Below are 12,004 nucleotides of genomic sequence, written 5' to 3' on the forward strand. Positions count from 1 at the left end.
AGCTGGGCGTGGTGGTAGGTGCCTGTAATCCCAGCTACTCAGGAGGCTGAGGCATGAGAATTGCTTGAACCTGGGAGGCGGAAGTTGCAGTGAGCTGAGATTGTGCCACTGCATGCCAGCCTGGGTGACAGCACAAGACTCCGTCTCAAAAAACAAAAAAACAGTATACATCTTTTAGAGAAATCACACAAAAGTAACATGCAACCTAAGGCTTTTTTTTTTTTTTTTTTCCCGAGACGGAGTCTTGCACCATTACCCAGACTGGAGTGCACTGGTCCAATCTCGGCTCACCACAACCTCCACCTCCTGGATTCCAGCAATTCTGCCTCAGGCTCCCAAGTAGCTGGGACTACAGGTGCACACCACCACACCTGGTTAATTTTTGTGTTTTTTAGTAGATACAGGGTTTCACCATATCGGCCAGGCTGGTCTCAAACTCCTGACCTCGTGATCCGCCCGCCTTGGGCTCCCAAAGTGCTGGGATTACATAAGCCTTGCACCCGGCTTATGCTAAATCTTTTACCCAGTGGTCAAAACTAGCACATCACAGGATTTATACTGGAGAGCAGCCTCACAAATGTAATGAAAGTGGTAAGGCTTTTTATCAAATGTCCTTGTCTTTGGGGTCATGAGAAAATTCATACAGAATCTACTAAAAATGGACTAAACATGGAAAGACCTTCAAGTAGCAATGATGTAATGAAGGTGGTAGTTTTTTAAACCAATACCCACAACAGTCTACACATCATAGAATTCATACCAGGAATCACAAAGTCTCTAATTTCCCAAAATTAACTGGAAATATTACAAACTGCAGAATAGTTCCAGGCCAAAATATGATAAATTCATAACATGATGTATATCAAAGGAAAAAAGGACATGTGGAAATGACACATTAGTGTATAAAATAGTCATTTATGTGAAGTTTCTTGGAAAGGCTACACTACTATTACTGGTTTCCATCTGAAGTTTGAGATCTGTCGATTTTATGCTTTTCTTACAGGCCTTTCATTATGGTCTTTCGGAAGGAATCAATAAAATGACAGGGCCCACTTCATTAGGTGTGGTTCATTCCTATTCATGCTCCCTGGAAGAACAAGAATGCTGAATTTTAAAATTTAATATTGTATGAATTAGCGTCAGGGAGAGGTGGAGAATAATACAAAACTGTAAGTCATGCTTACTGTGTTCAGTGTGCCCTTCTCCAGAGGGCCACTGGCTTATAGGAAAGGATTGCTGCTCTACCAATTGACCATGAGATGGCATGCCAGGACATTAAGACACTGGGTTTTTGTTTGTTTTTTGAGATGGAGTCTCGCTCTGTTGCCAGGCTGGAGTACAGTGAGGTGATCTTGACTCACTGCAACCTCCATGTCCTGGGTTCAAGTGATTCTCCTGCCTCAGTCTCCCAGGTAGCTGGGACTACAGGCTTATGCCACCATGCCCCACTAATTTTTGTATTTTCACTAGAGACAGAATTTCACCATGTTGGCCAGGATGTTCTCAATCTCTTGACCTCGTGATCTGCCCACCTCGGCCTCCCAAAGTGCTCAGATTACAGGCGTGAGCCACTGTGCCCGACCGACACTGGGCTTTTTATGAGAGTGATAGATTACTAGGACCTGATTGTATGGTAGAAGTAATGTAGGGGAAATGGCGATCATCTTCTTTAAAAAGCAATAGCTGTTTGAATAACTAATGAAAAATTAGTTATTCTTGTAAATTGAAGAAAGAATGGTTATCATAGAGGGTAGTTCAAGTAAAAGAACCAGGACTGGGCATGGTGGCTCACGTTCTGTAATCCCTGCACTTTGGGAGGCCAAGGCAGACAGATCTCTTGAGGCCAGCAGTTTGAGACCAGCCTGGCCAACATGGCAAAACTCTGTCTCTACAAAAAATACAAAAATTAGCCAGACATGGTGGTGGATGCCTGTAACATCAGCTATTTGGGAGGCTGAGGGGAGAATCACTTGAACCCCGGAGACGGAGGTTGCAGTGAGCCGAGATCAGCACCCTGGGCAACAGAGTGAGACTGCCTCAAACAAAAACCAAACCGGACAAAAGAACCAGAAGAGCGTCTGCACGTGTACGTAGACGTTTCACAACTGGCATTATGTTTTACTACTGTTTTATTTAGAAAGTTTCACACGTTTTATGCGTTAATAAAATTTAATCATAACTTTTAATGACTCACGTTTCTTCTACCACAGTTTTGTCTCACCTCAGTTGGGTATTTCATAACAGACAGTGATGGTGCACCATTAGGCTCTCTAGGTTGAAGGAGTCTTGCAAGGAAACATGAGGTTTGGGCTTTAACTGTGGCAACTGACATCCAGTATCCTCCCCTTTAATTTGTTCTCATCCAAAACTGATCCACATATTTTTCTTTAATAAGTGATTTTTCAAGGTTGCATTTATTTTCTCCTTTACACTACACTTGGAGTAAGAGTCAGTGTTATTAGAGCTTTATGTGTAATCACTGAACCTGTGAGATAAGTACTGATGTTATTCACATATCACAAACAAGGAAACTTAGGGCCAAGATGGTTTAAGGACTCATCCACATCCCTGTAAGTGGGTGAATCAGGATTCACGTTTGGCTGCAAAGATGAGTGATACAGTTTGGATTTGTGTTCCTGCCTGGATCTCCTGTCAAATTGTAATCCCCAGTGTTGGAGGTGAGGCCTGATGGGAGGTGACTGGATCATAGGGGCAGATTCCCCTGTGGTGCTGTACTTGTGATAGTGAGTGAGTTCTCATGAGATCTGGTTGTTTAAAAGTGTGTGGCACCTCCCCCTCTCTCTCTTCCTCCTGCTCTGGTCATGTGAAGTGCCTGCTCCCACTTTGCCTTCTGCAATCATTATAAGTTTCCTGAGGCCTACTCAGAACCTGAGCAGATGCCAGCATCATACTTCCTGTACAGCATGCAGAACTGTGAGCCAATTAAACCTCTTTTCTTCATAAATTATCCAATATCAGGTATTTACCCAATATCAGGTATTTCTTCATAGCAGTGCAAGAATGGACCAATACAGTGAATGTCTTAACCATGGTGCTCCACTAACATGGCTAGTTACTTTTCTTTTTTTTTTTTTTTTTTTTTTTTTTTTGAGATGGAGTTTCACTCATTGCCCAGGCTGGAGTGCAATGGCACAATCTTGGCTCACTGCAACCTCTGCCTCCCTGGTTCAAGCGATTCTCCTGCCTCAGCCTCCCGAGTAGCTGGGATTACAAGCGTGCACCACCACACCCAGCTAATTTTGTAGCTGTAGTAGAGACAGGGTTTCAGGTTACAGGTGTGAGCCATCTCGCCCAGCATGGCTAGTTATTTCTTTCACGAACTCAACATCTTGACTTAATTTTGTTAGTATCTTTTGTCATTTTATACTGGTTTATTTTCACACATAATTGTGACTGTAGTAAGCATTATGTCTGTATTTTTATTTCATGGGCCAAATTACTATAAATACATACTTAAATAAGATGCCTCAGCCTCCCGAGTAGCTGGGATTACAGGTGCTCGCCACCACACCTGCTTAATTTTTGTATTTTTAGTAGAGATGGGGTTTCACTATGTTGGCCAGGCTGGTCTCGAACTCCTGACCTCAGGTGATCCACCCGCCTCAGCCTCCCAAAGTGCTGGGATTGCAGGCGTGAGCCACCGCACCTGGCTGAGAGTCATATTTTCATCACATATCTGAATTACAATAAAGTTGGGGAGATAAAGCATACAGTCAGTTTTGTAGTCCAGTGCAAGGGGGACACAAGGTTTCTCTTAATCGGAAAAGAACTGGTAGGTCTTTTCCCTTATACCAGGGAAAACATAGGAAATATGTGATTGTGTTGCTATTTGATTTGAAACTACAGTATTGGCTGGGCGTGGTGGCTCAGGCCTGTAATCCTGGCACTTTGGGAGGCCGAGGTAGGTAGATCACCTGAGGTCGGGAGTTCGAGACCAGCCTAACCAACATGGAGAAACCCTGTTTCTACTAAAAATACAAAAAATTAGCTGAGCATGGTGGTGCATGCCTGTAAACCCAGCTACTTGAAGAATTGCTTGAACCTGGGAGGCGGAGGTTGTGGTGAGCCGAGATCGCACCATTTCACTCCAGCATGGGTAACAAGAGCGAAACTCCATCTCAAAAAAAAAAAAAAAAAGAAACTACAGTACTTTATGTGAAAGTAATTTTTGATGACACTGACAGTAAAGATATAAACTGGGGCTTAAAAACTCCACTAATTTTACTTGACAAGCATTCATAAGTGGAAGCAGCAATATGCCCCTAAGTGGCCCCAGGGGTAGATGACAGAGGTGTGTATCCTAACAAGTCTTTGCACAACTGGTACCATCAAATCTCTCAGACAGTTTTGACAAATGGTATTTGCTATCTTTTCATTAACCCATTTCCCCACCCTACCCCCACATCTTCCCAGTAAGCTGTGAGCTCCTGTCAATACATATGTCTGTGCATTCCACAAATAGGTCATCATGATTCTGGATCCACACTTGTATCTTAACCCCTCTAGGAAAAGAATTGTTGTTAGAAGAATCAACATGCAAAAATATACACAGTTTATATAGGTGTTTTGACTTTTAAGTCCCCCGAAATAAAAAATTGTGAACCATAAGAAGTCTCAAATTTTAAATGTCTCCAACAGATATGATCACACACCTCACCAAGCCACTCTGACTGTGGATATTCCTCAATCATTATCAATATGTTCCCATCCTGACAATTTTCTCCATTTCCTCTGCCCAATTATTTTTCCCCATTTGTATCTATAAGACAGAGTAAAATTAATGATTTTGCTCAAACATCTTATCCTATGGGCATTTCTTGAACAGTTTAAAGTAGGACATCCTGTCATTCTATCACTACATGTACACTTCATTGAACTTATCCCCATATTATAATTAAGGCTGACTTACCCGTATAGAACATAAGCTACTTGAGAGCAGGGAACTGGTTTAGTTTCTTGCTAGATCATCAATGATTAGAATAATCCCTGAGAGCAGGGACTCTGCATTTGTGTTGAATGAATGAATGAATGAATGCACTTTTTTCGATGCAAATAAATAAGTTACTACAATGCATGGGCTCACAGATTAGCAGGTAACAGATTCTACTTTTATTCCCACATTTTATATCTCAGGCAACATGAGCTAAATAGATCCACCTCAGCAGTGAAAAAAGGTTTTCATGAAGTTTTTCTAAGCCATGAAAATGGAAGATTCACTCTCAAATGTTCCATTCTACTCCCAATGAAAAATAACACTCTTATTTGTCAGGTAGAAAAACTTACGTGAGTAATGACAATCTGAAAAACAGGGACTAAAAGACAAGTAGGAAATTTATCTTTCTCACATAATAGCAAGTCCAGAGGCTGCAGTTTGGGATGTGGCAGGTCCTCTGAGAAGTCCATTCCGCCTACTCCACCTCCATCAGCACTCAGCCTTCCTTCTCCTTGAGGAGAATGCAGATGGCTGGTGTACAACTGAGCAGGGTATAGGATGAGGGGCAAAACCATTTTCATTTTTAGGCTTTGTCTTGTTTACCTGAAAGCAATATTTCCATATTTTTTTCCAAAGAATATTAATTCTGTTAAAAGGCTACTGTAATTATAATGAAGAACGGGGATTTTCAAATTTCATATTCACACATCAAAAACAGAGGAAGAGAAAGAAACAGTAAGTTAGAAAGCCAGGAACAGTGGCTCATGCCTGTAGTCCCAGCACTTTGGGAGGCTGAGTTTGGAGGATGGTTTGAGCTTGAGCACAGGAGTTCAAGACCAGCTTGAGCAACATAGTGAGACCTCATCTCTACATAAAAATTAAAAAGTTAGCCAGCTGTAGTGGCACACACCTGTGGTCCCAGGTACTCGGGAGGCTGAGGTGGGAGGATCATTTGAGCCCAGGAGGTTGAGGCTACAACAAACGGTGATCACACTACTGCACTGCAGCTGGGGCTGGACAGAGGGACACCCTTTCTCAACCAACAGCAGCAAAATCCACAAACATGCTGCATACCTGTTACCAATTATATCAATGACAACGTAGTCACCATAATTTTGGGAAGAGCCAGATTATATCAACTGACTTTGTTCTTTATCCTGAGAGTCTAATATTCTATGTAACCTATGGCCTGTTTTTAGGTGTTCGAAATGAAAGACAAAAATTATCAAACTGTCCTTAGTTTTTTTTTTTTTTTTTAACTTACAGATTTACTTCTATTGAGCTCTATTTGTATCTAAATGAAAATATTTCTCTGAGTTTTAATATATTCTAATTCCACTATCAAAGTAGGAAAATGAAAGAATTTGAGATTTTTTTTAAAATGCATGCCCTCTTACCTTAAAGTGAGAGATGTATACACTTCCAAATGTATTTTCATATTAGACTACAACTTAAAGGTAATCTAACTGTTATATCATAACTCGGGAATTTTCAGAGGGAGCCTGTATTTCCAATGAAGCATTAAAGACCTTAACAGGATTTCCTCGGGTACATAGACTATACTCAATTGGGGTGAACTTTTAAAATGTTTAAGGATATATTTGTTCCAAAAAATGAATAATCCCATCTTGTTTTAGTTTTCTGTTTTTGTTTGTTTTTTTTTTTTTTTGAGACGGAGTCTCGCTCTGTCGCCCAGGCTGGAGTGCAGTGGCCAGATCTCAGCTCACTACAAGCTCCGCCTCCCGGGTTCACGCCATTCTCCTGCCTCAGCCTCCCGAGTAGCTGGGACTACAGGCGCCCGCCACCTCGCCCGGCTAGTTTTTTGTATTTTATAGTAGAGACGGGGTTTCACCGTGTTAGCCAGGATGGTCTCGATCTCATGACCTTGTGATCCACCCGTCTCGGCCTCCCAAAGTGCTGGGATTACAGGCTTGAGCCACCGCGCCCGGCCTTGTTTTAGTTTTCAATTTTAGTTTCCTTTTTTGTTGTTTTTCCACATGTAAAATTTTTTTGTCTCTAAAGTCAAAATTATATTACAAATATACGAAAATCCTATTCTGATTTGCCTTCTCGAACTTTTTATTTTTTTAAATAGGTTTCTTGATAGGTATTAATTTTAGATTTTTTTTAATCACAAAGAGAATACCATATATGATATTCTATACCTTATTTTTTAGCTATGGTGGCGATCACTCCAATATGACTTTCCCCATTCTTTTTTTTTTTGAGATGGAGTCTCGCTCCATCGCCCAGGCTGGAGTGCAGTGGCGCGATCTCGGCTCACTGCAACCTCTGCCTCCTGGGTTCAAGTGATTCTCCTGCCTCAGCCTCCAGAGTAGCTGGGATTACAAAAGCATGCCACCATGCCCAGCTAATTTTTGTATTTTTAGTAGAGACGGGGTTTCATCATGTTGGTCAGGTTGGTCTTGAACTCCTGACCTCGTGATCTGCCCGCCTCTGCCTCCCAAAGTGCTGGGATTACAGGCACGAGCCACCGCGCCCAGCCCTGACTTTCCTCACTCTTTTAACAGCTTCACATATATAGCCAACATTCCCCTAATTTCTCAGCCACCTTGCCTCAAGTTAAAACCATGAGACCAGTTTTGTCAAACAGGGTGTAAGTGTAATGTATCACTTTCAGGCCAAACCACTTAAAACTAAGTGTGACCTTCTTGCTCGTTTCCTTTGCAATAATCAGAGGCCTATTTTTGAGATGCAGAAGCCATAATATGGAAGCACCTCCATCTCTGAGTTACCACATAAGCATCAGTTGCCCTACAGGGTCAACTATCCCAGTGGTGCAATCGACAGAAAAGACTCATTTTATATAGTAAGCTTCTGGGATTTAACAAAAAATGGTTTTGTGTCTCCAGGCACGACAGGACATGCCATTCCTTACAAGATTTTTAAAAGCAAAGCCTAGACAGCTTTAGCAATACCCTCTTTCTTGACAAACTGTTAGAGATCTAGGCCTGAAGTGCAAGGAAAGGACAATAAAATCTGTCTTTCTACATCATTTCCTCCTCAGTGATGCTCATCAATTGCTCTAAATCACTGTGTCATGTTTCCACTGCCAATTTTTTTAGATATTCACAATACCTCCCCTAAACCTCAGCCTATCCTGTGTCTTAGTCCATTTTTTGTTGCTGTAACAGAAAACCTGACCTGGGTAATTTATATGTATGTATATAATTTATGTATGTTTACATATATAATTTATTTCTTCCAGTTCTAGAGGCTGGGAAGTCCAAGGCGGAGGGGCCACATGTGGTGAGGCCCTTCTTGCTGCATCATAACAGAAGTCATCACATGGTTAGAGAGAGGAAACATGCCAGCTCAGCTCTCCTTTCCTCTTCTTCTAAGGCTACTAATCCCAACATAGGGACCGGCCCCCATAACTTCATCTATCCCTAATTACCTCCCAAAGGCTCCCACCTCTGAATACCATCAACATATGGATTTGAGGATTAAATTTCCAACGTGAACTTTTGGGGAATACATTCAGACACAGCACCGAGTCACAATTTTCTAAAAGAGTAATACTGCGGCTACCCAAAATTACTGAACAAAGACATTAGGCACCATTTGCATTCCCTCTCAAAGTTTCTAAAACCATCTCTAGTTTTGAGGTCAATATGTCTCAGCTACTTTTCTATACTGCAATATCCTTTGTCCACTTAACACTACCACCACTGCAATCTGGTGCTCAGAACTGTTTTCCAGAAGGCTTTTCCTGTATGGTTCTTGCTAAACTTTGCCAATGAGAAAAACCTGCATGGGATGGGCACAGTGGCTCACAGCTGTAATCCCAGCACTATGGGAGGCTGAGGTGGGTGGATTGCTTGAGGTCAGGAGTTCAAAACCAGCCTGGGCAACATGGCGAAAACCTGTCTCTACCAAAAATACAAAAATTAGCCCATCTCTTAACCCAGTCTCAAAACAAATAAATATAAATAAATTGAAAATTAAAAAAAATTAAAATGCTGTTTAAAAAAAAAGGAAAACCTGAATGGAATAGGAAAGGTAGAAGTGAAGCACTAAGCCATTAATCTTAGATGAATACTGCACAGACTTCACCATCTCTAATCCCAATCAAGCAGCCAAAAGCAGTAACTTCTAAGACATCTCCATGAGCTATGGTTTCTCACTGAAGCTGCCAGTGACTATTTTTCTTTGATATTCCTACTGGAGTCTTCCACACATTTCACTGCTCAAGCACCTCCAATATTCTTAACTTATATAACTATTCTTTTTTTTTTTTTTTTTGAGACGGAGTCTCGCTCTGTCGCCTAGGCTGGAGTGCAGTGGCCGAATCTCAGCTCACTGCAAGCTCCACCTCCCGGGTTTACGCCATTCTCCTGCCTCAGCCTCCCGAGTAGCTGGGACTATAGGCGCCTGCCACCTCGCCCGGCTATTTTTTTGTATTTTTTAGTAGAGACGGGGTTTCATCGTGTTAGCCAGGATGGTCTCGATCTCCTGACCTCGTGATCCTCCCGTCTCGGCCTCCCAAAGTGCTGGGATTACAGGCTTGAGCCACCGCGCCCGGCCATAACTATTCTTATTCTTGAAATAATTGTATACATTTTTCTAAACACAGACTGATACAATCATCCAGAATAAAGCTAATTTCATGTTTTCAAAGTTTATTCATCACAACCTGCATTACTGTATTGATCCTGAGTCTCACTCTGTCACTCAGACTGAGTGCAGTGTCAGTCATGGCTCACTGCAACCTCAACCTCCCTGGCTCAAGCTATCCTTTCCCCTCAACCTCCCAAGTTGCTGGGACTACAGGTGCATGCCATGACACCCAGCTAATTTTTTATTTTTTGGTAGAGATGAGATCTCACTATGTTGTCCAGGCTGGTCTCGAACTCCTGGACACAGGTGATCCTCCCTCCTGGGACTCCCAAAGTGCCGAGACTACAGGTATGAGCCAAAGAACCTTGCCAACTTTGCCGAAATTAAAAATGCTATTAAGAAAGTGGAAAGGCTGGGCGCAGTGGCTCAAGCCTGTAATCCCTGCACTTTGGGAGGCCGAGACGGGCGGATCACGAGGTCAGGAGATCGAGACCATCCTGGCTAACATGGTGAAACCCCGTCTCTACTAAAAAATACAAAAAACTAGCCGGGCGCGGTGGCGGGCGCCTGTAGTCCCAGCTACTCAGGAGGCTGAGGCAGGAGAATGGTGTAAACCTGGGAGGCGGAGCTTGCAGTGAGCCGAAATCACGCCACTGCACTCCAGCCTGGGCGACACAGCTAGACTCCATCTCAAAAAAAAAAAAAAGGAAAGTGGAAAAACAGTACACAGAAGTGGAAAAAGTATTTGCAAATTATATATGTCATAAGGGTGTAGTATTCAGAATATAAAATAACTCTTACAACTCAACCAAAAACACAATCTGATTTTTAAAATATTGAAAGACATTTTTGAGTAGACATTTCTCCAATGAAGATACACATGGCTAATAAGCATATGAACAGATACTCAACATTCATCATTAAGAAAATCCAGCCACAATGAAATATCACTTGTAAGTGACTAGAAGGGTATATACTATTACTACTGCTAATCCAACAACTACGAACATCAATAATCGATAGGAAGTGCAGAAAACGAACACTGGAACATTGCTGATAGAAAAGTAAAATGGTGCAGGTGCATTTAAAAACAGTTTGGCAGATCCACAAAAAGATAATCACCGATAATTACCATATGACCCAGAAATTTCATGTTTACAAACATACCCAAGAGAAGTGAAACCATGTATCTGCAAAAACATTTTGTAGAAAGTTGTTCATAGCAGCATTTTCCATAATAGCCTATTTTTTTTTTTTTTTTTTTTTTTTTTTGAGATGGAGTCTTGCTGTGTCACCCAGGCTGGAGTGCAGTGGCGCGATCTAGGCTCACTGCAAGCTCTGCCTCCCGGGTTCACGCCATTCTCCTGCCTCAGCCTCCCGAGTAGCTGGGACTACAGGTGCCCGCCACCAGGCCGGTTAATATTTTGTATTTTTAGTAGAGACGGGGTTTCACTGTGTTAGCCAGGACAGTCTCGATCTCCTGACCTCGTGATCTGCCCATCTCGGCCTCCCAAAGTGTTGGGATTACAGGCATGAGCCACTGCACCTGGCCCATAATAGCCTAATTTCAAAGAGTAGAAAGAGTTCAAATCTCCATCAAACAATGAATCAATAGACAAACTGTAGAATATTATTCAGCAACACAAAGTGATGAGGTACTAGGCTGGGTATGGTGGTTCACACCTGTAATCCCAGCACTTTGGGAGGCCTAGGCAGGCAGATCACTTGAGGTCAGGAATTCAAGATCAGCCTGGCCAATATGGTGAAACCTTGTGTCTATTAAAAATACAAAAATTAGCCAGGCATGGTGGTGCATGCCTGTAGTCCCAGCTACTCGAGAAGATGAGGCAGGAGAATCAGTTGAGCCTGGGAGGTGGAGGTTGCAGTGAGCTGAGATTGCTCCACTGCACTCCAGAATGGGCACCAGAGTTAGCCTCTATCTTAAATAAATAAATAAATAAATAAATAAACGAATGAATGAATGAAGTTATGAGGTACTAACAAGTGTTAATTTTGGGTGGGGGTGTTTTTTATAGAGACAAAGTTTGCCCAGGCTGGTCTCGAGTTCCTGGGTTTAAGCGATCTGCTCATCTTGGCCTTCCAAAGTGTTAGAATCACAAACATCAGCCACTGTGCCTGGCCTAGAAATTGATTTTTTTTTTTTTTTTTTTTTTTTTTTGGACAGGGCTTTGCTCTGTCACCTAGGCTGGAGTGCAGTGGCATGATCCTAGCTCACTGTAACCTCCAACTCCTGAGCTCAATGAATTCTCCTGCTTCAGCCTCCTGAGTAGCTGGGACTATAGAAATGTGCCACCATGCCCAACTAATTTTTAAATTTTGTAGAGACAGAGTCTTGCCATGTTGCCTATGCTAGTCTCAAATTCCTGGGCTCAAGCAAGCCTCTCGCCTGGGCCTCTCAAAGTGCTGACATTACAGATGTCAGCCTCCATGCCCAGCTGGCTAGTGGGA

The 12,004-nt window shown here is 42.3% G+C and overlaps 1 protein-coding gene across 1 annotated transcript; it reads left to right on the top strand.

The window, feature by feature from the left end:
• Positions 1-3,142: 3,142 nt before the first annotated feature.
• On the top strand, positions 3,143-9,201 carry LOC116271629 (UPF0764 protein C16orf89-like; the record flags this gene model as incomplete). Its single annotated transcript, XM_031659261.1, has 2 exons — positions 3,143-3,262; positions 7,326-9,201. Coding segments are annotated over 2 exons (195 nt in total), but the record flags the coding sequence as incomplete, so codon positions are not given.
• Between the last annotated feature and the right edge of the window lie 2,803 nt (positions 9,202-12,004).

Source organism: Papio anubis, chromosome 20, assembly GCF_008728515.1.
Source record: "Papio anubis isolate 15944 chromosome 20, Panubis1.0, whole genome shotgun sequence".
Taxonomy (NCBI): Eukaryota; Metazoa; Chordata; class Mammalia; order Primates; family Cercopithecidae; genus Papio; species Papio anubis.